General features: G+C 38.4%; 1 protein-coding gene across 8 annotated transcripts in view; it reads right to left on the minus strand.

Moving 5' to 3' along the window:
• Positions 1 to 13646: 13646 nt before the first annotated feature.
• The window catches only part of adck1 (aarF domain containing kinase 1), a 114551-nt gene continuing 101364 nt past the window's right edge, over positions 13647 to 26833 (minus strand). For 5 of the 8 annotated variants that reach the window (XM_040137879.1, XM_040137880.1, XM_040137884.1 and 2 more), the window contains exons 10-11: positions 18653 to 18846; positions 13647 to 16024 (exon numbers count right to left, since the gene is read on the minus strand). In XM_040137879.1, the coding sequence (XP_039993813.1) occupies positions 15865 to 16024; positions 18653 to 18846 (354 nt within the window). In that variant the 3' untranslated portion in view covers positions 13647 to 15864. The remainder of the gene's footprint in view (positions 16025 to 18652; positions 18847 to 26833) is intronic. The other 3 variants (XM_040137883.1, XM_040137882.1, XM_040137877.1) reach the window with 1 other exon arrangement.

Here is a 26833-nt window from a genome sequence, read left to right on the forward strand (position 1 = left end):
TTAATGCCCACAAACAATATATATCCTAAGGGCACAAGGACAGGGAGTGGTTGCCAGCAAAGTGCTATTGATCACATCACTGTGTTATCTTCCCCACTTCAGAGTAAATAAGTCATGCCTGTCCAAAGGGACTATTGATGTGTATGTGTTAGAATGGGTAAAAGCTGCATTTGTGTGGGTGAAGCACGTATTGACAGAAGCAACCTGACATGCAAGTGACCTGCAGTTTCAAGTTATTGAGCTGGTCCATAATGCAGAGCGATTACGCAGCAATGTTAATTCACTTGAGCAAGTCCAATACTAACACTGTCACCCAGGACACACACACACACACACACACACACACATACACAAACACACACACACACACACCCACACACACATGCACACACACACATATATAAACACACGATGACTTTTCCCCCCAGTTAGCTCACTTAAGTCACCCTGTTGAGAATAAACTTTTCTTTATACATGACACACTGACAGTGTCTTAACAAATTCTGAGTTGAAATAAGCGGTACAGTATGGAGAGAAATTAGTGTTAGTAATGGTGACAAAGGTGTGTTACATCATCTTGATAAATCAAGATTTACAAATGTGTAAGACGATTTGTGTGTGATTTTTGGTGTTCACAAATTTATTTTCCAATCCACAAACAAGTATCAAACAATTTCAACAAATGTAAAACAATTTTACAAATAAATACATAATAAATATATTTAAAAGACAGCAGTCAATGAATTTAAAGTTACCAAGCTTAAAGCCACATTGCACTGGAATACTCTATCTAAAAATACTCCATCAAAATAGTTAGTTAATTATTGTCTAGTTTTGTCTAGTATTGTCTAGTCATAGGGTAACAAGCTTTTTAAACCTTTTAGAAACACCTTTCCCATTTTGAAATTATACATGAATGTGATGAAAAGCCAGATATTCAAGGTTTCCAGCAGCTCTTAAACGCAACATACATTTGTGGATCAGAAACTGTGGAAAGAGTCTTAAAACTCCACACACAAATGTGACTCCGTCCAATGTCACACAATCCGTGCACTCACATTTAATTTGTGCATACATGCAAAAGAACTTCATATAATAATAATATTTTTAGTTATTTATAAGCACAGGAAGCTTTTTTTAAAAAGCTAATTTTATGAGATCTATGAACTTGAAGTTGAATATGTATTCAACTAGTGATGTATTTGTTTCTAAAATTATTTTACATATTTTCAAACTGTTTGGTGTGTGATCGTGGATTGGAGAATGCATCTGTGAACACCATAAATTACCCACAACTCATCGTAGACATTTGTAAATCTCGGTTTTATTTGTAGGTCATTAAACTTCTTTCCATAGTACAGACATTTACAGTTGCATCAGAAATCTGTGATCAACCATGCTCCATAACAATCTGTGAATAATTATCATCAATCATCCACAGTAGACTGTGGGCTGATGATTGAGTCAAGGAGGGCTACAAGTGGGATATTCTTTGGTTTCTACAGTACATAGGCTAAACATAACTTATCATAGATAACTATACATATTTACATAATAGATTTTCTAATTTTTCTTGCAAATTTTGTCTTTTACTTCCAAATTGAGTTAAATTGGGCTCAATAGGTTTCTGGTGGAACCCTACTTCAGCTAAGTAACACAGAAATAAAATTTCACACCCAGCATTTAACCTGTCCTGCGTACTGCATGTCCTAAATTGTCCCATTTTTTGTAAAGTGTTACCAAACTAACTGCCAGTGATGCCAGTGAGATGGAAATGAAAGAAAGGGCTGACAACCACACATTCCTGTGTAGCAGTGACAGTATGATACAACTGTGAACATTCCAAATATAAAAAAAAACCAAAACCAAAACATAACGGTTGGATATCGCCTATTGTTATTTTCATAGTGTATGATAATCAAGGCAAGTATAGTGTTTCTCCGTATAGAAAAGTACTACAATCAAATTAGTGCTATATTGATGTCATTATAAATTTAAAGCCACTGATAAGAAGTTCTCAGATATATGAGATATTTTGATATTCATACAAGATAAAAAAAAAAATAAGACCAAAAGAATGAGACAATAGTGTATCAGGTTATGTGTCATATCATTTTCCTTTGTCCTCTTCTTTCAGTACCAAAAGGCTCTGTCTCTGCATATTGATTAAACAATGTCTATTGCGCAGGAGAGGTAGAGATCATCTCTAAGAGCCCACATGGCCAAAATATCAACGATCTCTACTGAAAGAAAAGGAATTAAGAACAAAGACATGGTGAAGAATATAGTTCACATGAAGCAATGAGAAGACAGCCATTTTGACCACCTGTTCTACATACAAATTGTTTTGTTATAAATGGGAAGAACATTATGTGTGTTTTGAATGTATAGTGCATACATGTCAAAATACACTATATTAGATTTTAAGCTGCCCAGAGCTAATATTATGCATCAATATCCAGGGATGCAGAGTAAGTTTTACAGTCATGGTCCTGCACTGGGCTATTGTAAAAGGAGGAAAAATAAACATGTGGCTGAACTCTGCCTCATGTTAGCTAGCCAATTGATTGAGAATGGAAAGATGGAACCATAAGTGTCTTTTTCAACAACAAAAAAAAAAATCTAACACAATCTGTATGGTCATCTCAATCTTTGGAATTAACAAAAAATTAGATTTTATGAGAGAAAAATTCAAACTCTTTTTCACAAACCATTCTCACCTCTTAGCTGGCCAACCGCAGCATGAATTGGGCGTGAATGTCGGATTGTCAGTTTCAGAGAGTTGCAGAAATTGTCAGACATAGCCACCCCATTTCCGATGTCGGAAAGGCATGATGGGATGGTGGTTCCAAAGTTTTTTGGACCATCCACCAAGCAGTTTCAGATAGCATAGTGGCAGCTTGAGACTGAGAGGCTAATTTTTTTATAAACACATGCAGACACATAGCACACACACACACACACACACACACACACACATACTTTTCCTTGCCATAGTATGTGAGCCTGTATGGTTTCCAACTGTCAGCTGTGAAATTATATCAACCACCCTCCACAGGCGTGATGGCTAACAGGAAATGCAGCAAGGCACTCTGACAGACACACTGTCACAGATGAGTAAAACGTGTAGAAGAGCCTTAATTGTTGTTCAGTTGCTTCTTTGACTGCAATTTTTATCAAATCAGTGTTGTTTAAATATCTTTAACAATTGAGGAAGAGAGCTAAATCTCTCCAAGCTGCAAAAACTAGAAGAAAAGTGTGTGGATACTACATCTTTTGCCTTGATATCTAAAACAAGCCAATTCAATACTAGAAATCATAAGATAGTATGGAAAGATTTGTTTCCTTTATCTAATAATGTGAATCGTCCTAAAATATTTGTTTTTAAGTGTCACAGGTTAATGTGACAGTCTTCATAGCAATAGTAGAAAGGCCTTGTAAACCCAAGAAAGGCCTGCAACAAAACACATTCACATAAAAACCACCAAGCAAAAATTTGAGAAATACAAAGTTTAAATCAAAATAGAGTAAATTGAATGGCTACAATCTAACAAATGCAGACAAGAAGTAAAGCAAATGACAATAGAAAGTCAAGCAGACTAGGTACAATGAGCTGTCTGGTTGCTTTTACCCACGTTTTAGTATAACATATAAAGGAACAATAAGAGTTACTGTGTCATATATTTAATTTAATATATTTCATTGAATTTTTATTTAATTTAAAGACCGTCTAGCCAAAAGATCAAATTTTCCTCCTCGGAACAACAATTTCCCCTCTTATTGTTGATCTGTCAAATCTATCCTTCACATGAGAATCATGACTATGCAACAGATAATGTACTGTATTTCTGGGACGTATTATATCCGGTCAAAATGTTTTTTCCTTCTGCCTATCTACTGTGTATGTATCTTTTGATTGAATGGTGAGCTGCTTAATACAACTGCCCTTACAGGGATAAATAATGTTGTATTGAACTTAACTGAATTATTTAACTTTAGGGGTTTATGGTCCAGGACCTAGAGAACATATTTCTGTACAGATTATATGGGTTTTATTATTGAAATAGTGACTAAAGATCAATTGATAAACATTTCACTATATGACAGAAAGCATGAAAATACATTTTAGAAGTGTCAGATGCCATATATTTCCAAATAAATCTAAAATTTTTTAGGTTGAATTAGTCTTTTGCTAAAACATACTTAAAGGGTTTTTAAAGCAGAGAGTTGAGTCTAAAAATTAATCTTGATTAACAATTAAACTCACAATATTTAACAAAGTAAAATGGATGATCAATTTTGCCATAATCCTGTTAGTTCTACTAATCTTGGTTTGGTGTTGAACGCCTAAACCAGTTACTGTATGTATGTGTGTGTGTGTGTGTGTGTATATATATATATATATATATATATATATATAGTTAGACAGCTATGAACTTACTCATAGAACATTCAGGTAACTTCTTTTTTGTCTATTTCGTACATGACCTTCTCATTAAGTTACTAAAGGCAACTTTTGTCCACACATAAACAGTCATTGATTGACAGGAAAAAGGTCTGTGTCAATGAATACAAAATATACTTTAATTAAGTGTGAAAGTTCATTATTGACCTTGGAAAGAGGAAACTTACTTAATTTTTCTGGAGATTTTAACTGCTTCTCACTGTTGTCATCAGTGGATGGAGCTTGCTCAGATGTTATCATGGTAACAGGTGGTTGTATATCTTCAAAGATACAGCAGTCTCTACCGTAGGTTGTGAATTGGGCTGTAAACAAAGACAAATACACTATTCAGATATGCACAGATGATGCACCCTGCATACTGACCATGACAATAGATGACATCGAAATTTTTATAGTAAAATTCGCCATCCTCCCCTCCCCCAACATGTTACGTGATTACTACAAACATCACACCAATTCTTGTCAGAGTCAGAACTCAGTCAAATGAAAACACACACAGCCATCATACACAACTTGTCGATATTTTTTCTTTATGTTGGCTCATAATCATCAGATTCAGATTTTTTTAGTCAGCAGTGGAGTAATCCATGTGGTTAATGTTGATGTCCCAAAATGTTATCAGGCTATTGGCTAAAAGATAATAGTTACCTGGATGTAACTCCAGTTATACGAGTGCATAACCTTGTAATGGGCTTCGGCAGTGGTTTACCCTATTAAGGCTCCACCTCCACACCCTAAAATAGATCTTTGTACTCACCATGCAATCAGGTGGTAGCAGCCATGCCTATAAAACAGCAGTGCAGCTGAAAACAAAAAGTCTAGCTAGGTATACAATTGGACGGCTACGTACCTACTCAGAGAACATTCAGGTAACTACTTTGTCTATTCCGTACATACTTTGTCTTGTAACAGGTTTCTCCATAGGTAAACACTGGAGGCGAAGAGCATTAGGGACCCCAGCTGAGCCTGAATCCATGCACACTGCAACTCAGACCCAATTACTGACTGGACAAAAAGAAGTGAAGTGGCCAGGCCTCTGAGCACTGCCCACATGGAGGTCCCACACCCCTACCACCAACCCTCAAGTCTATTTGATAATGACTGATGAAGATCCCCGTTAGATCGAAACATTGCTCTGTTACCTTACATTTGCTGGGAGCTATCAGTTCAGTGTGCAGATCTTTTGTCTGACTTTTACCTTCACTTTTTGGTCCAGCACCTGTAGAATTTTTTTGGATGTGCATGCACTACACACTTTGTCTGCAGCCACCAGTGATCACCGCTGCTTACACTAGATGCGCAATTGCATTCATCTCCCAGTGGGGGAGCATCACTGACTCACACAGAGAATCAGTGGGAACACTGTGGAATTTCCCTGTTTATGAACTGGTGGCCTAACACACTGCCAAAGTAACTTTGCCCTAGGGGAGGGTCCCCTCGCTCTCAAGTACCCTCCCCTGGACATCCTGCCTGCTCATATGTTGGGCCTGTGCCAGAGATAATTTTAGTCTGTGCCTCTGTTTCAGATTCTCATGTGTGGACCAGAGCTCTGTACAGTAGACATTGTTTTTGGACTGCACCAGTTCATCCTTAGGGATTTCAAAGTGTTCCCAGGGAAGCTGGGAGACGTAATCTCTAACTAAACAAGCTCAAACTAAATAAATCACCACATTAAACTACACAAATCAACTCCATCCTCTACCATGTAGCATGAGAACAGACACCTCATGGAATATTATCATTTTATCCATAATCTCTCTTAGTCCCTACTTAAAGCTCATGACCATAGGTAAAAGCTGGCACAAAGGTATAATACCGCCAACCAATATGGCAGAGAAGGCAGAGAAGAAGATGACTCCTACCAAGCAAACATGTAGACCCTACAGGTTTCAAACAATTAAGTTTTTTGGTGATTGTTAAAATTGCAGGCATTTGCTCCTCTTACATATTTACACATTTTCCTGGGTTATTTTAGCAGCACATTGTAAGCTTTTTGTCATTGGGTGCAGAGTCACGCTGCTTGTCAGTGTCAAACTCAGGCTGGACAACACCAGGCAAACTGGGCCATTTGGCTGACAGAGTCTATGATAGTTGTAAACAATTTTCACACCCTAAGGTTTAACATTCATTTAACATGGTATTTGTTGCCCGGTGCAGAACGCATGAAAAAGGCGGGAGGTTCATTCAAATGCGGCAGGACACATGCTTCTTGTGCAAAGTTACTTTGTATCAATTTTGTGATTTTATTAACAAGAACAAACTAAATGCTTATAGAAAATAAAATGTATGTAAAATGTAAAATATATGTCTCCACCCAGTAGATGGATAGAACCTGCCATCAAAAAAAATAACTTTTAATGTGGTTAAAGCAGTCTATATTGATCTAGAAGTTAACATAGGTGATTCTTCCAGTTGTCCAAGCTTGTCCCTAAGTTTAATAAATCCCTGCAGCCCACTGAAAACTGACAGATAGATTGATACATCTGAATCCTCTGATTATAAGTGCTGCATTGGAGTGCAGTGCCATCACACATGCCATTCCACTGTCTTTACCCTGATTAAATCACTGGCAAATCACACCAGGCTGATCATACCTCTACCTCTGCTCTGGTCATTTGGAACTTAGTATTCTCCCTGTACATAGGAGACGTGAGATTAAGGGGGTTAATTAATCCTATGCATTGCTAGTAAAGTTTCCATCCAAATGTGGCAAAAATTTTAACTGAATTTCCAGAAAATCTGCAAAGTCAAATGCAAATTAATTTACATTTCCTTCCCCTAATATTTGGTGACTATTAGGAGTGGGTTCACTACGATAAACAGTTGGTGGTGCTAATTCTCCAGACGAGTGCCATTAAACCATTGTGGAAGAAGAGGGCACAACAGCATGATGTAATTAAAAGAAAGTCAGACAAATCTCAAATGATGTAAAATGATGTTTGTTTCATGTATTAATTTGAGGAAGGTCTCAGTCTCCTTACCAGTCCACACAGATCTGGTGTTTTCATTTTCATGTTTGACTGATATTTAAGTGACATGCTTCAATTACATCATGATTTATATGCTAAGTCTATTTTAATTGCACTTTGTTCCCTTAACTTTTTCAACTTCAGCCAAGCCATGCTCAAGTAGTTTTTTTTTTTTTTTTTTTTTTGATATTCCAGGGTTTCATGATTTGGAAAAGAGGTTCAAAAATCGATTTGTATTTTTTTAAGCAAATTCACTGTAATATAGGAAAGTTTCATGCAAACTGTGATGGCGTAGGGACTGATGCAAATATACAGTATGTCATCCATCCATTTGTTGTTTGCCACTTATCTGGGGCTTGGTTGCGTTGGCAGCAGCCTAAGTAAGGCAGACTCCTTAACCTGGGGCAGCAACTCACTCCTAATCCAGAGGGAGTACTCCACCATTTTCAGGTAGAGAACCATGGTCTCAGATTCTCATCCTTACCTCTTCACACTCTGCAAAGAGCAGAGAAAGATTTTTGAGGTCCCCAAACTGGACACAGAACCCAAACAGAATTGGTGACAAGGGACAACCCTTGTTAAGCCAAACGCCCACTGAAAATGTGTTTAACTTCCTGCTGAGAATACGGTCACACAAACACAGCTCTCACTCTGGTTATATAAGGACTGAATTGCTCATGGCAACGCCCCAGTACCTAATACTCCTGCAGCCCCCCCATTTAGATTTTTTAAGTTATTAAAGTCAGCAAATGGCACTGTGACACTTGCAAATGTAAAATGAAAAAGAATGATTTTTAGTTTATTTTAACCGTACTGTGTAGAAATGAAAAGTTGAATAGGTCACCAAAAATATTACGAGTCATGCACGGACTCACAGCGAATTCTCATTCAATCAAGCCATTAGGCTTTGAGATGCCTTGTCATGGACCAAAGTGTTGCTGAGGAGGAATCTCTAACATGAGCTAAAGGAAAATTCAGGTGGTCAGTGAACACAACATTCATCCTCTGGGCACCACAAATATCCTCAAAAAGATTTTATTTCAATTTGGTCAATAGTTGTCAAAATATCTTGCTGTGAAGTGCTGGACAGAGACACAGGGAAGGATCATCACTGCCATTAGACCTGCTGCTTGCATGGCAAACAGTGTTGAACATTAATGAAATCTTTTAATTTTTTAAACGGGTGGACATACAGTAAGTGAGCTAAATGTGGCTTGGGAATCAGCAGGCTTCCTCTGATAGACACTAAGTGTACTATCATACTGTAGGCCGACCACAGTGACTTGCATATTGGATTTTTGATCAGAGGAAAAGATCACCTTCATTGTAACTAAGAAACCATTACCAAAAGGCCTCAAAGAGTGAACTTTCTGTCAGGAGAATAAAAAGGAGAGAGCCAGAGGGCAAGAGACAGAAAGAGGGATGGAAGGAAGAAAAAAAACACTTACCCTGTACTTACCTCAGCAGCAAGTGAGGCAGAGTGTGGTCTGTGCTTTGTTGTGAACAGCGTGGGCCAGTCGACTGTGACACCTCATTTATTACCCAGAACACACTAGAACAGAGGTACAATGACACTGCCATCGCCCACACTGCAGTACAGGCCATTGGCATCTTTCTCCAACACAAATGGCATAACCAGATTTACTGACCATAGTATCTGAGAATCACTGAAGAGTGCTTCCATCTCCCACTGTTTTTTAACAAAATACATTTATGTTGATCTACTGGGCTCATGGGCTCTTGGAGTACAACAGTCACAGCCTTATTCAGAAAATATCACATGTATTTTAAAGGATAATTAAATTTTATACAACTAGGCTATTATTTTCATACTTTTGCCGATAAGTGTCCACACTGGAATTATCATTTAGGGTCCAATATGAGCGGGGATACACGTTTGAAGTATTTCTAAGATCTACTGCGCACCATAAATATATGTCTAAACACATTTCTCCTAAGATACTTTGACTTTAACATATGAGTGTTTGACCTTTCATCCTCCTCCAGACCACTTCCAAAGAGGGAATGAAGATGAAGGGGAGGGAGAGAGGGAGAAAGGGAGAAAGAGGGCTTGTCAAAGTCCTCACTCTTTCTCTTTCTTTGAAAGAAGTAAAAAGAAAGCTGCTCTCATTAGCTATGGCAGGCCTGGCTGGCTCTGTGTGATAGAGATGGATGCGCCTCCTGTGGCTAAGAACCACACACATGCATACACACACATACACGCACCAAGACTATACTACACATCTAACGCTATCACACTCTATCATATACACATAGCTTGCTGGGGATACACTTACTACACTGGGAAACAGTGGAAGCAGGTTGTGTGTGGATGATGGCAAAAATGTATATTTTATCACCAAAACGGGTGGAAGAAATTAGCAATAGTGTGTAATCTGTGTACATATAGTTTGTGTAACACTGGTCTAATCCACTGTCACACATTCAAAGCCCAGCTGTAGAAAATGTATCCCTGACATGTAGAGGATATGCCAACAAAACTGAAACTAATTTCAATTCACCTGACAGGGCATTGCAAATAAGCACAGCTACTATCCTGTTAAAATACCTATTACACTTTCTTGGCTGTCCGACCTGTGGTCAAGAAATACTTTCCCCCTTTAGTCGTTTTTGCAAATTATGATGAACTGCTCAGAGAGGCAAATTATTAGCAGCCTGACTAGTGAGTTTGTCTGTGAGATTGGCAGCTGCAGGGATTATAGCATGTGAGGCTGGAAATCAGAGGTTGATATTCAGGGCCTGGGTTGAATTTCAAGGGGAAAAAAAGACAGAACACAAGTAAAAGCTATTTATTTCATCTTGTCTTTGTTTAATGTCCAGAGGGTGTTGCCTTGGCCCAACCCTGAGCTTCTCCAACAGACAACATTTTGGGAAATTTTGGGATGGCAGTGTCGGTGGGTTAATCCCGCCCTCGGGTTCAGACTGAAATATCTCAACAACTCTTGAATGAGCTACCATGTGCTGAGTCCAAAAAACTGTCACTTTGATGACATTAAATTTGGTAAAGACATTCATGTATCCCTCAGGATGAGTTGTAATAACTTTGGTGATCCCTTGACTTTTCCTCTTCCTACCAGCATCAGGTCAAAATTTTAAGAACACTGCTGTGCCTAAACTCAGCCTCACAGTGTCATTAGAGTGGCTGCATACTCTTACGTTGGATTTATTCTTCTGTGTTATGGAATGGTCACATTATGTTTCAACTCAATGAAATTTCCTTCTCAGACCCGAAAAAAGACACGATGCCACCGGTAATTGACAGTGATCAGAGGTATCACAGACTAATCACTACAGAGTAATCAGCGTATGATAGTGATGCTACAGTTTTTAGTCTGGAAGTGTGATAATGTACTAAATACAGTGATAAAACACGCTAGAATAACAACTTCTCCATTTCCAAACATAGTGCATCAGTGTTGCTATTGGCTGACTGAGCTTGTCCACTCAGTCAAAGTTTAACAAAGGTGAACCCAGCTGGAGATTGCAGCGAAACAAATACACAGTGGACAGTGGACTGTCCATCGTTCATGATTCAATATGAAGTGGTAGATGGAGTGAATATTTGTATACTGGAAAAGTAATGTGATCATGCCTTTAAGGGATTATGCCATACCTACAGTGGCTATGTGCGTAGCATCTGAAGTTATGCTGTAAGCTACGGAGTAGCTGACGTGGGTGTCCTCAAAAATGTTACTACATGCCAGTTCTAAAGCAGCGATGGACATAACACATGGGAACTGCAAACACTGTGACTGACAAGCTTGGGTACTGCTTGCGTTTTCTCCCACAAGTTTCTGATGCTGGTGGACATAGCAGTAGTAATTGAAAGTGAAGACAGCATTAAGGAAGTTGAAGAAAGGATTTCAGTAGTCTCCTTTTCAGTTACACACATCTAGCAAAGCCAGTTCACTGCAGCTGCCACTCTGTATGAATGAATGAATGTAAACAAAGTGATTGCACAGTGGTAGTCTCCTACTAAGTAATGAGCCACGGAACTACTTTATAGGTTACCTGGATGTTACTGCAGTTGTGTAGCTCTCGGTCTGTCTGTACGGCATAGTAAATGAAACACTCGATTGCAACATACAAATGATGGGTGAATAAAAATATAATTAGCCTATATTTTCAGTGTAAATGTCCAGAAATTGAATAAATTGACTAAATTGAATAAATTGACTATATTATACTAAATATTATACTTAATATTAAATACTAAATATTTAATTTCAAGTCTAAGTCTGGGATATATTTTTCTTATTTTCAACAAATCCCATGAAAAGACCAAAACAAATAACGTTTTTGTGCGTCTCTCAATAGATTTGACTTCTCTACTATGGCAGCCCCAAGCCCATAGGCTCCTATTGAAGATAAAAAACTTTACAAATGGCTCCGTGGATATGGTTTTGTTTTACAAAAGGCTAGGTTATTTCCTAAAAATTTCCTAAAAGCTTGACATTTTGCGAATGTTAGCGAATGTTACTCAAAGGGGGGAAAAATGCATTTGTTGGACTGTTTTTAAGTTGCAGACTAACAAACATTTGATGATGTAGTGAGTATTTCAAGCAGCAGAACAGTGTTAGTGGATTTGAGTCAAAATAAACTACAATGTGTGCGTTAATGCTAATGAAGGTAAATGTCATGCAGTGCAACAGTGTTGTTCACTGATGTGTTTTTAATAGTTTCTGGACAACAACAGAGCTCTATGGCACATAGGAGTAAGATATATCAGGCTTTGAAAACACACACAATACTTGTTAGTCGGATGCATTCACCAAACTTATGCTTCAAGTTCTACTGGTATAAAGTGATTATCAAAATAAAACCCAGAGTCTGTACTATTAACAAAAAATTATCAGTGTTCATTAACCATAATACACAACAAGCCATGACAATAAGTAGCAACTGACTCTAGTTGTGAATAGAGTTGAATGAGGAAGGAGATTTAAAAGGAGGAAGTTCAGTGCAAGATCTGAGGAGGACGAGGAGGGAAATAAAGCAAATATTCAGTCAAAACTTCCCCAGGGATCCCCATTCTGTCCAGCAGCACATGGTTGACTGGGGAATCCAGACAGTTCCTGAAAACTATCTAGTATATCTCTTTTTTGATGTACTTCACTACTTTACTGTCAGAGTGTCCAGAAATTGAATATCGACTTTAGATTTTTAATTTGTCACCACTCTTACTCTTCTCTTTTCCATACACCTCTTTTCCGTTTTTATTTTCGCCTCTCATTCCTCTCCTTCCACGTTCTAAAGGCTAGTCTGCTTTTTCTTGTTCTTTTTCCTTATTTTGTGCTACATTCTTATCCCATACTACATACCAATTCCATAAAGTATACAATATGTTATTCAACTATTCTGTTTAGTGAGGTAAGGTGTGGATTATGAATAGGATGTTCTCCTCCTTGGTTAGAAACTTTGGCACCAAAAAAAAGCAGTGTAATTTCTTTCAAAGATTATTAAACCCTGTCCAGCAGGTAGGTAAAGAGATGTAAAACAAGGGTGCAATAAATGACATTGTACACTTCAATTCTTATATTTTTGCTTCCTTTTAGTTAATGTATTATTAAATGATGAAACATCCAACCATTTTGTTTCTACCTGCTTATTCCAATTAACAGGGAGTGTCTGGAGCTTAAAACAACTGTACTTACTGCTTTTCTTGGTCAACAAGTAGCTTCCTCTCTTTTTGTATGTTATGTTATGTTATAACATTGTATATATGTTATATAACCCTAAAGGGAGTGATGAAGAGGAGGTATGTCATTGTCACATCCTAACTGCTTTGCTAAAACTTATACTAGTCCTGCATCTGAAATGGCTCCCTTGTTCACTCATTCTCAATCTGCTAAATAATTAATAAATAGTTTGTTTCTAATGCTCATTTTGCATCATTACTGACAGGTATAGTGTTATATAATTATACATAACACATACATCAAAAATGAAGTAATTTGCCAATACACTGCCAAATACATTGTGGGAATTTTAGAGCACTATACAGCGCATACATTTTAAACTTAGAATTCTGACACAAATAAAATAATGCACGATATAGTGCACAATGTTGAAAATAGGGAGTGAATTTAGACCCAGCTGCGAATCCTACCCTCAGCTACTTTCAACACTGAAAACCTCAATTTAAATGACAGGTTGGCCAATAGATCATCTATAATTGTGACACGCAGTGGCACATGCACAAACCTTTTTTGGAAACTGTAACCAAGCAACAGACCTTTTACTACTGGTATAAAGTCAAGCCTTCAATGTTTGTGAAAGTTTTCAAGAGCTTCCACTGTGACTGCAAAAATACTTCTGACTGACACTCAAATCAACAAACCACAGGTCATAAGTTTACTGGGACATTATACATAGTCAGGTCTGAAATTGTGCTACCAAACAATCAACAGAAAGCTTTTCTTCACTGGGTGTAAAAAGCAAGACCTCACAAGGTGAACTGTGTTGACAAGTTACAAAAGTGCTGAATTTAAGCCACTTTCTGAAAGAAAAGAAGATTTAAAATAATGCACTGAGTCAGAGTAGAAGCTTTTCTGGACAGCCACACAATAAGTGTTTTAGACCAATCAGTCAATCACACGATGTCACACACTGGGGTTGGGAGGCAACAACCCTCCAAAATTTGTCTCAGTAACAGGTAAACTGAGAGAGTACCAGCAGGAATGTAGAAGCAGACGAAAGAACAGTTTATTTGTAATCAAGTGACAATACTTCAGTAAATAACACCTTAAACTAATGACAGCAATACAAACTGGTGTGCTTATGGAATGAGTGTACATTATTTGACCTAAAAACAACTGTAACAATGAAATAGCAAACATGATCCATCATTATATAATGACAATGAAATGACTCATACTGCAACAAAAAATTATGTGATGCAAACTTCATTCTGAGGTATTTTTTTGAGGAGCAGGAATGAATCAGTAGTCCAACATCATCCAGGCAGAGACACTATCAGGATGGAACAGAATCAGATCACCGCCGCAGCAACTGCAACTCAAAAAGTCCTTTTATATTACATAGAAATCTTCTTCATATCAGGATAGTATCTAGTTTTCATCTGCCTTGTTGGTACATGGTGTGCCTGACTTTGTTTCTTTGGTCATGAAATGGAGGTGAAGGTGAATAGCATCCTGGGACTTCCTGCACCTATTGCATGCTTGTCAGTGCACTCTGCCCCTGGACTGGATACCTGTCTTAGAGGATGACTTAATTACCTGTCTGGCTGTATTACTAACTGATCTGGTGTCTTACTTACAGTTCTGCTTGCTACTGACTAGAGGGTTGTTAACTCTTCTTTCTTTCCACCTGTTTGTTCCAACCTCTATGGCGACATCACTGTCTTTTTTTATATGGCATTATGTTTAAGATGATACATAAGTGTCAAGTTTTTCAGAACTCTAGCACTGGTTAAATAGTTGTACATGATTACTAAGATCAAGATCATGACTACTGAATCTATTAATCTGCAAGATAATGGATTATACTGGAATTATGTTTAGAAAGCATATCTCTAGTAAGAATAGTATGCTTCAATAAGTTAATATAAGGTTGTTGTGTAACGTTACATCCCCACATCATATTATATTGCAATATCAAACAGTATCTTTTCATGGTTGTGACTTAGATGAATAGTTCAACATTTTGGGAAATATGTTTATTTGCTTTATTTCTGAAAGTGAGATGAGTAGATCTCAATCTCATGCCTGTGTATGGAGCTGGAGTCAGGAAAGGGTTAGTTTAGCATAAAGTGTGGAAGAAGTGGGAAAGAACTAGCCTGGCTCTGTTCTCTTCTGTTTAAAATATACCACCTCTATAGCTCACAATTAGACATTTTATTAATCTGATCTGCACTAAACAGAAATGTAAAAAACACAATATGTGGTTTTAGGGGAAGTTATGTGCTGGAACTATGTCTTGACAAACCACAGTTTACCCATGCACCCAGTACTTCTGGGCAGCATCTCCAGCTATATAGTGCATGTTTACAGATATGGTCGATAAGACAAACCTGGTCTTGGTTTTGGCACCATGACCAACTTGACAGGTAGTAAAGGTTGAGGTTATCAGCAGCCACAGCTGCTCCTGGTGTTTAAAGACATCAGCAGCCTGTCCTTGTACATATCCAGAGTTAAAAATTGTGTCATCAACACATGTGAAACGTATTCATTTTTGTGATGGGTGGGCGTGTGTGTGTGTGTGTGTGTGTGTGTGTGTGTGTGTGTGTGTGTGTGTGTTTGTGGTGTGTGTGTGTGTGTTTGTGGTGTGTGTGTGTGTGGGCAGGGGCACATATTTAAAATGTGTTAATATGCAGATGTATAATAAACCATGTGAGAGCCAACAGTTGCAGCCTTTTGTTAATGTTCCAGTGTAAAGTCCAGAGGTGCCTCAGTACAGAAATGCCAGCAGAGCAGTGAGCCAATGTACAAACATAGAGCCTTTCATCCACAAAAACAGTTCATATATAGTGAGTCTCCATAGGCTGAGAGATTCTGCCAGCTTTATCTGCAGATGCCTCCTCCTGGACTGAGCCTTATTCCTCTTGTGCCTATCAGCCAGACCAGAAGAAGAAGAAGGAAAAGGTTAGGCACAATTTTAAAATATTGGGTTGAATCATCAAGATTTTTTGCTAATGATCCTCATCAAAACACACAACTACAGTGTGATACTTATGCATGGTCATCAGTTTGAACAAATAACTAAATTTTCACAATCGCGGAAAAGCTGAGATGACTTAGATAATTGAGGCTTTGCTTCATATTGCATCCTAAAAATCTTTTTTTTAAAACAGCTTAAGATGTTACAGAGCCTTAACCATGTGTTTATTATTGCAGCCATGATGACGAAGGTCCTCTAACATTAAGGACGTACTTATTTTAACCCACACCATGATCTTTTCCTGAACCTAACCAAGCAGTTTTTGTGCCTAAACCTAACCAAACCATGACCGTTCCTCAATGTTAATTGTGTGCTTATTACTGTTAGAATGAGGATAAAGGTCTGTTACACCTGCCGCTGGTATGCCTCTACAGGTCGTATCTGAGTGTAGGGACAAGGGACCAATATGGTTCATTAAGCTGGAGGATTTTTTGTGTGGTTAAAATGGTAACAAAAATGCTCACTGATCAAAGCAAGAAGACAAATTCCAAAACATTAACTGAGACAATAGTTGTAAACAGCCCCGCGTGAATCCTGTTACCTTAAATTTTTGGTTTTTTTTGTTTTAGAAAAGCTGTAGTGTGTAAAATGTGGACAATAGAGGCAACAGCAGTAACTATACACTGAATGCAAGCCCCTCTAAAGATGAGTTTGTCAAAATTATCTATGTAACAAGACAAGGTCAAAACCTAGAATATGGCTGGACCTTTCAACGACATCTTTCAATCTTTATCAGCTAAGGGGGCTAGTTTAGTTGTTATCACATGACCTGAGTGTGGAACTACAGTCACATAACAGGAGACAGGTGAATACCTGTGACCAAAGTCCCATACTGTGGGCTACATAGGTCATCTGATGATAAAAGAAACGCCTCCATTTGCTCCACCTGCATGTCTCTTTTCAGGAGGAAAGCCATGAAGACAGTTGGAAAACATGCAAACTCCACACAGATAGTCCCTGGCTGGCAGGAAGATAATCAGCTTGATCTACTTTGTCTTGCATTTAGAAATATCATAACATAAGCAAAAGGTGCTATACGCCTGAGAGGGGCTAGAAAAGGTAGAAAAGGTTTTCCAACAGTGAAACAGAGCACCTGCGCATACAGAATGCTGGAGTTGAGGTGTGGGAGTGCGGTGGCACCACAGGATCCCCTGGTGCCTGTATTACATTACTACCCATGGCACTACAATTGGCTAATATTTTATAAGATGTGCTTATTCAGACAAGCTCTACCACTGACAACACTACTGCACCAGGCAAGAGACTCTCTGTGTGCGTGTCCATAGCCCTTTCCTTCAGCCATGAAGTGACAGCCCACATCCCTACTCTCACAACCTATACTGTAGTGGCAAATTTCAATTTCTCTTCAGAAGCCACTTACTTGTCAGCTTAGTTTGTCTTCGTTCTGACACATTTCCTGTCTCAGTATTTCACTTTGTATATATGTATAAGTATCACAAACTGAAGAATATTATTCACAGATCCACAAGGAGTCACATGTAGCATTTTGATGTTTTACTATAGACTGCAAGACTTCATTTTTTATGCTGGAACATGATGACTTGTCTCTATAACTCTAGCAGGCTTATAACCAAACAATGGTCAAAAAAACTATGTTAAGACAAAAACATACTACTACTGACTTTATTCCTGTCTGTCACAGTGTCTTATTTAATACAACCAAAAGGGGTCCCAAAGTCAGTAATGTTTAAATTCTATACATAGAATGAAGCAGAATATTAATTATTACAGTAAAAATAAAAACAACAGGTCATATTTTTCTCTCAACACCTAGAAGCACTACAGTGATTTAGTTTCCTGTGTTGTATGAAATACATTTACAAAAATCATTGAAGACCTACATTTTCACTGTTTTTATGTGAAGCATTTTGTTGGAGGGAAAAACATATAAAAATGGTCTGTTACCTGTGTTTTCCTCCTGTATACATCAGATAGATAGCTTTTGTGTAGCCTGCTGCAATTTGTTTTTGTTCATTGTTTTGGTGGCATTTCTGGTGAAGACAGTTTCCTGCGATATGCTCATCACCAACTAATTCACATCCTAAACAATCAATATTCAGGCTCCAAATCAAAATAAAAAGTTACGTAGCTATTGGAAAGTTAATCTATCTTTCCTTCTACAAGGCTTAATACCAAAAATGCAAGCTAGCACACAGTCTACATTCAGATTTTCACTTACAGTCACAATCTATCCAGACTGAAAGGATGGTTCACTGCATAGCATTTCAGCATCACTTCTGGTGTGAATTCAGAGCAACAACTTTAATCTGACCAAACCACCTTCATTTGCATGGTGTGTTTACCATATTTATGTCAACTAGTGCAGAATGGACTTTGTACTTGGTCAAAGAGTTGCAGTTGTACACTGCAACATCGGCCATATTTTCCTCACGCCACCTTTCAACTGTGGCTTTGAACAAAATAATAAAATGTCTTATGAAGTTTAAACTAAACAGAAAAAAAACTGCCATAGGGAAAAGGCTACAATCTTTCTGACCTGGCCATGGCACGTATGCAGCAGCGGGACATGTTGATAAAGGACGAGGATGAGGCTCTGGTCTGTAAGGTGGTCTCAATGCCCCTCAGCAAGTCATTGGTCTTCAGCAGCAGCAGCATCTGGCGGGGCACTCGATTCAAGAGCTCGCTGATCTGGGGCAGGTACAGAGCTGCATTGGTCTGTATCTCAATGTCCTGCCAAGGGAGACAGACAGTAAGACAAGTTATCTCTTTACTGGTTAAAGTATGCATTATTATGTAAAGGCCCTGTGCAAGCACACTAATTCTTTCACTGATTTTGACTGACTAGATGTCTTCTGGGCGGATGCACAGGCCCATCTTCCTTGACTTTTCTAGGTCTGTTAGGGCAGGACAACATTCAGTACACCTAACCAATCACTAAATACTGGCTCATTGGTTACTTTGGTTTGGCTACAAACCTCTGCTTGGTTGGGTTTTTTTCCAACCAGGAAAACAAGTATCAATGAGCACACAAGACATATGTATCTAAATTACTGAATAAATCAGAGATGGTGGTGGCGACTGGTGGTGATGAAGCTGGCACCAATTTAAAATGATGTTGAAAAATGTGAAAAACATGTTGTGCCATTACATGTTTTTAAGAGCATAAAGTGTCACCCATGTAGGAAGCAATGTTGCCATGTCTACTGTATTTCTTCAGTATTTTTATTTATTCAGCTAAATTTCTTTAGATGTGGCCATAGAACTTAAGGTGCAATATAATCAAACATGTATGATAGTATAGGCTACAAGGTGAGTTTAAATGTCACAGAATCCCAACAAAGTTACTACTGTATCACTGATATTGTTGAAGTAGATTAACAAACATGTTTGTCTTTTTGTGCTAAGGTCAACTAAGTATATTTCTTTTTGTGTCTTTTAAATATGTAGATAGACGGACACTGAGAACATATTAAGTGGTCATAAGTAAGGAAGGTGAGGAGGAAGAAGGAATGATGAGGCTGAAAGCAACACGAGAAGGAGAGATAAGAGATAAAGGGAGGGAGAAGGGAAAGAAGAAAACAAAAATAAATCAAGTAGTACAGGGGAAGGATAAGGGGATTAAAACAAGAATAATACTGAGTTTTGCCTCAGTAAAAAAATCCTAATGTAAATGACAACATAGAATGAATAAATAAAAAAAAGAGACAGAGGGATGATATTTGCCTCCTTAACAACTATTTGTTCTTTTTGGCTGACTGAGTGCTCACGTTACCACATTGTTGACCGGCCTAGTGTTGGAGTTTTCCAATTGGCCGTTGCTCTTTCAAAATGAACTGGCAAAAACAGCTCCTATTACGTCGTAAGAGGGTCGTTCATAGGCAGTGTTGTAAATTTAGTGCCTTTGTGACCAGAATTACTGACTTTTCACATCCCTTTGGTGACTTTTCCTCTCAAAACCATGTAGTGACAAATCTAGTGCCTTTTTAGACAAACCTTAGCTATTTACCGTAGAAGAGAGTCACCAGTATTGCCAAACGAGCACAAGTTCGAGCTTTCCCTCCACAGGCACACCTCTAAAATCCAGCAGTGCATACCAGCAGCTTAGAAATGACTTGGAAGTGACTGCTGCTCAACATGTAGTCTTAATGGGCCACGTTTCAGTCACTATTTCATAAATGTTCCACTGTCTGACAACAGAAACAGAAAAACATATAAAGGAGAGGAGCTTTATTGGGAATTCAGCTCTATTAAAATTACTTATATGTGAGCAGAGAGAGTAGGAGAGAAGCAAACAGATAAAGGGGGTCCAGCCATATATTAGATTTTGACCAAGTCTTGTTGATGTTGAAGATGGCTTCTCAAGTCTCTACATTATTGTCAGTGACATGCTTTACTTCACTTCAAAGGCCTCTCCTTGCAACACATCAACAGTCATTTAGCAATCTTTAAAAAGAAAGTAAAATCAGGAGGTGCACAATCGGTACAAGATATTACAGGAATGAACTGAAAAACAGTGAAATTACAAGCTAATTGGAAACATACGTGGATAAATTTTTTTTTTTACATGATCCAGAACTCTAAAGCTCAGAGTAGTTTGATCTATTTTTTAACCAGCTCACATTAAAATTGCATTTAAATTTACACTTTTTACATCTATAGTCTTCTAAAACTGAAAACTGGGAGATAGTCCATATAATCTGCAATCACTATGTCTTAAATAAAGAAACATACTTAGATGCTAAAATAAATCTTTTTAAAGAAAAAAAAATTAGGTCAAGGTTACAAGAGTGATAATGACTGTGGTGATGGTGAAGCGTTCTGGTAAAAGAAAAGAAAATGATTACGCTGGCCAGCAATATTAACACACTGGGGATGCTGTAGGTAAAGATGCTCACATCATACTGCTTCTTTAGATGGATACCTGCTTAACTGTGGTCAATAACTACCCCGTCTCCTCATAGGTAGGTTTATAAACAACAACTATGCAGTATCAATATTGTACACTCATTGCTACCTTTACAGGGACCATCAAAAGCATCTCAGTGGGACTCCCTTAATGGTTTGGAATGTCTGATCATCTCGTCACACGGGGTTAGAACTTAACACAAACCATTCAACACTTAAAGATCTCCACTGATATGCCCTAAAGACAGGACCCCCTGGAAGTTAAATGAAAACTCATCAAAGCATCCCCTGAGACAAGGTAAAAGGTCATCAGGAGTCAGTGAACGACTGGAGAAAGATCAAGGAGGACATTTACATATGACATCATCACACTGAGACCCTCTTTGAAGAGAGACGGGGGTTACCATCTCCCCCAATATACAGTACAACCACCTGATATCATGTGACTGAAGTTCCATACTTAGGTTAGAGGATGATACATGAACCATCTTCAAGAGAACTCAATCTGCTGATAAAGGAAAAATCAATGTAAAAATCAGATGTCTGATGCGAAAAGCTCTCTTGAGGTCATTCCACGGCATCTCTATTGGGTTAAGGTCTGGGCTCTGTCTGGCCCACTCCAAAAGGAGATTTTGTTGAGTTTGAAGTCGTTCTTTAGTAGATTTACTTCCATGTGTAGGGTCATTATCTTGCTGCATCACCCAACTACTACTGAGCTTCAGCTAGGAGACAGCCACCCAGACAAAACTGAGATTAATTTTCCCCTCGAGGATGCGGCCTGCCAAGCCCAGAGGCAGAAAAGCAGGCCCAAACCATGATGCTCCCCCAACTGTACTTCACCATTGGGATGATTGGAAATCTTCCCAGTAGCGTTGGGGAGTTTTTTAAGGTGCTCTTTGGCAAACTTCAGGCATGCTGTGATGTTTTTTTTTTTTTTGAGAGTAGCAACTTCCTCCATGATGTCCTGCCATCGACACCATGCTCCATGATTTACGTATGGTAGACTAATGAAAACAGAGATGTTAAATAGCTCCAAAGATTCTTTTAAGCTTTCAGCTGTTGCTCTGGGTTTCTTTTTCACCTTGTTGAGCATTCTGTGTTATGCCTTTGGAGTCATCTTATTTGGGCACCCACTTTAGGGAGAGTAGCCACAGAACTAAATCATCTCAATTTATAGACAGTTTGTCTGACTCTGGATTGAAGAATATCTAACCCTTTCCAGCTTGATCAAACAAGTAATACTTGATCGTAAGTCTTCCGAGACCTCTTTTTAGTGAGTCATGGTTCACATCAGCAGATGCTTCTTGTGTATAGCAACCTGAAAAATGTTTGAGTGTTTGTTATAAGTCAAAGTAGTTCTAACCGACACCTCAAATCCAGTTTCATTTACTTGACTCCAGTTTTACTAACTCCTTACTCCAATTAGCTTTTGTTTATGTCTTTAGCTGAGGGGTTCATGTAATTTTTCCAACCAACAGTGTGAATGTCTGAATGATGAATTCAATATAGACAAGAAGAGTACAATAATTTGTATGTTATTAGTTAAATAGATTGCATTTGTTCATAATTGTAACTAAGATGAATGTGTGCCCATATTTTAAGACAAATTTATACATAAATGCAGGTAATTCCAAAGGGTTCACAAGGTTAACAATAACCTCCCAGCTAATTTTTATCAAATACGTTTTGTAAGAAAAATTGCGCTTTCCTGGTTATACTGACAATATCTGCAAAATGTTCACTACTAACACAAAATGTTCATCCAGAACATAAGCAAAATATTCACTGTCAATGTGTTTCATTGGTTTTCCTACAGAGATAATTTGATAATTTTTATTGTTCTGTTCAGGCAAACAAAGATGGTGGTCTTGGTTAATATTTAATGGTCAACAGTGACTTGAAACATGAGAGGGGGCATACTGAATTTAAATTAAACTGAACCACATATGGAACGCTGGACAGGAACCTCAGTTTCTGGTGTCAAAATCCAGTGATTTGTACATCCAAGAGCCAATCCTGACCTTGTGCTACACAGGTAGTATCTACTGGTATGTACAGTAACTTGTAGATAGGCTACTACCTGAATAAGAGATTTGAGCAGCAGAAAAGATCAAATAATTTTATGAAAAATCTTTCACTAACACATGGCTGTACATAATTTGCATACATTAAGAGGTACCTGGATGGTTACAGTGAGGTGTATGGTTAAATATGCAGGGATAAATTTATGTTTTATCATAGAGGCCCTAGATTGGGGGGACTCAGAGGGGGCCTCACAGTCTGAAAAGGGAGGTAACACTTTATGATTAAAACCATATGTTGGTGACATGTCCTAGAAAGAAAACGGCCTTATATAAGAGTCGGTGGTCAAGGCAGAGGAGGAGAGTGGTTCATTGGCTTTACACCCTCTCACAAGCAGATCTGCAGATGCTTCTTTTGACGCTGTACTTCTTTGTAATAAACCTTTATATGCAATCAAGACGGTGTCAGCGGAGTCTCCTTCCTCCTCTTCACATCACCATCTAAATAAACTACAACAGCACATGCCACATAACCACAATGTCCACCATCCTATTCCAGCTCATTCCTATGTTGCATGTCATACCCTCCCCTTTCTTCCCTTGTTTCCCGCCTGCCTCGTCACTGTGAACTGTCCAAGAAAAGCAAAAATGCTAAAAAACTGTTTTGCATACATTATTTGTAAAGTATTTACATTTGATTATTAAATATCCAATAATTACATTTGAAGTTTATTTTGTAAAACAATAAACTGTAGAAACAAGGATCGTCAAAACTTTTTCATAGTGTTGTATATGTATTTCTCCAGCCTGTGTATGTGTGTGTGTGTAATAGCAGCACTGTCACAGCTATCAGTCCAGATAAAAAGAGAGTTGACAGGCAAAGAGAGAGACAGCCAGCCAGTCAACATCCTGACACAGATAAACTCTGTCTCTGCTCTCTGTCTATCTGTCTTTGCAAACAGTATCTGATTCAACTAAACTGCCCTCCACCTACTTACCTACCTAACTACCTACCTTCATCATTTTTTGCAGAAGCTCATTTTTCATCATCCTGTGGACGTAGTCTACAAAAGTAGTCTAAACCAACAAGAGACCTGATGTGAACCCAATCCCTCTGTACTGCATATGCATATATTTGCATATCCACCATCCTATCCTCCACACCCTAAAACCCATTCTCCACCTAGTGAATTCCCTTTACATTCAGAACACACAGGTGTTACTAATAACATTAATGGTGGCTAAGTTCTATTCAAGTGTCCCTGTAAGCAATGACAGCATGACAGCATGCACAATATCATACACCTGACAGAATTACTGCAATACAGTAACCCAAACTGTTGCTGAATCAGCTACTAGCTAAATGTGAGGAAAAAATCTGTCTAATAACAGTCATGAACTTGTCATTTATGCATTGTTAAGTGGGGCCCGGATCTGTTGGTGCCAGCATCTAGTAGCCATCAGTAGTATTGCACATTACTGATTTAGCACTTTGTTCAGCCTCCACCCATGGTAGCTGCCACTTGGGTCTTACTGTAAACTGCTTAATATAAATGTGACACTACTTCCTGTAGTGGCTATGAGCATTGCACTTAGAAATGATTAGCTAATGTAGAAGAGTTGCACGTGACATATTTTGTAGGAAATTGGGTTGTAGCATCTTTTCTGAATCATTTTCCATGAATAACTGCAAACCATTCCAGCCCCCCCGTTACTTCCCACCTCTCTATTAGATTTTTATTTACTTAAAAAAATCAAAAACAACAATTACCAGGCTAAAGGCATAAACCTACTACATAATACCCCATCACAAACTCCCAGCCCCCTCCCAGTTCAAATAACTGGAGGCTGGGTGTTCTGAAGCGCTCTGCTCAGTCCTGCTTGGGGAATAACAATTAGTAGCAATTATAGGAGGTTGGTTAGCAGGCCTCACAGCTGTCAGCAGGACGCAGAGAAGGCGACAGTGCTCTCATTTGCATCTGAAAGCTTCAATAAGGACATATTGTATTGTGAGTGGTGTGATAATAAGCTGCGCAAAAGGCAAAGGGAATGCAGTTGGCGGAGGTGGAATCTGTGCTGGTGATTTTTCTTTTTTGCCAGTATAGTAGAGAGTTGGCAGAATGATTTCATTCAGCAACCAGCAGATATTATAAAACTGTGGGCAGAGACAGAGGGAGAGAGAAATATTTTTTCAATCTACTGTAAGATATGCTAGTACCAATTCTATTTTTACTCTGCAGAGTAGAAAAATGGAACTGTACTCAAGGTATCAAATGAAATGCACTAAACAAATGCAAATGTTGAGTAGAATGTAGTCAATTTTTAAGTACACTAAATGTTTCCTTCGAAGATCCAATAATATATCACTTTGATGGAAATATTGGATCATGACCTACCTGTAACTACATGCATTCAGTGCAAGCAATTTTTATACACAGAACAGAAGGCTTCAGAGTACCCATGAAAAAGTCTTTGGATAAACTGTCAAAAATTCATATTGGTTTATTTTGTCATTGTCATTGTACTACCTGGATGACATATCCAGACATATTGTTGCTCACTTTACTGAAGACAGCCTGGAGCTAAGCTTGGATATAAAAAGACAGTGAGACAGCTTGCAGACAACAGAAACCACGTGCAGTCTAATTTCAGATGGTATTATAGCCTTGTTCTGATGCCAAGCTACAAGAATTGGATTTCTACACTTTTTGCCCACATTCAAAATGCAGAGTAGACCAAAATACCTACAGTGGCTTCAGAAAGTATTGAGATCTCTTAATCGTAAATTGATAAAATTGCCATTTTTGCCCATTAATCTATACTCAATAACCCATAATGATAAAGTGAAAAAATGTTTTTAGAAATTTTTACAACTGAAATCTTTGACTTACAAAAATATTCAGACCCTTAATTCAGTACTTTGTAGAACCCTGCTTTGAATCTTTTTGGGCAAGTCTCTACAAGCTTTGCACACTGGACTTGGCAGTTTATCCTATTCTTCCTTGCAGATGGTCTCAAGCTCCATCAGACTGGATGGGAAGCATCTGTGAACTGCCATCATCAGGTCCCTCCACAGATGTTCTATGGGGTTTAAGTCTGGACTTTGGCTGGGCCACTCAAGGGCAGCCAGAGATTTATCCAAAAGCCTTTCTTGGTTGTATGCTTTTGGTCATTGTCATGCTAAAAGGTGAACTGTCACTGCATGTCTCAGGTCGTATGCACTTTGTAGCAAGTTATTTTTACAAGGACTTCTCTGTATTTGGCTGCATTCATCCTTCATACAATTCTGACCAGTCTCCCTCTCCCTGCTGCTGAGAGGCACTCCCATAGCATGATGCTTGTATTTCTGGTCAGAGTTCATTTTTTGTCTCATCAGACCAGAGAATCATCTGCCTCATGCTCTCAGAGTCCTTTAAATGCCGTTTGGCAAACTCCAAGCAGGTTATCATATGCCTTTTACTCAAAGTGGCCTCTGACTAGTCACTCTACCATAAAAGCCTGATTGATGGAGTGCTGCTGAGAGTCATCCATCCAGCAAGTTTTCCCATCTCTGCACATGAGTTGTGAAGCTTTGTTAGAGTGACTGTTGGGTTCTTGATCACCTTCCTGACCAAGACACTTTTTGCCCAGTTACTCAGTTTGCTTGTCATATAGGATAGATGGTAGAACTAGGACAAATTCCCAGGTTTATAACTTTCAACTATTTCCATGTTTCTTTTCTTTTCCAAGCCCTTCCACATTATTATTTAGCAGCAAGCGGCCTATATAAGAGCTTTTTGAGAAACCTGTGT

The sequence above is a fragment of the Xiphias gladius genome, chromosome 10 (genome assembly GCF_016859285.1).
Source record: "Xiphias gladius isolate SHS-SW01 ecotype Sanya breed wild chromosome 10, ASM1685928v1, whole genome shotgun sequence".
Taxonomy (NCBI): Eukaryota; Metazoa; Chordata; class Actinopteri; order Istiophoriformes; family Xiphiidae; genus Xiphias; species Xiphias gladius.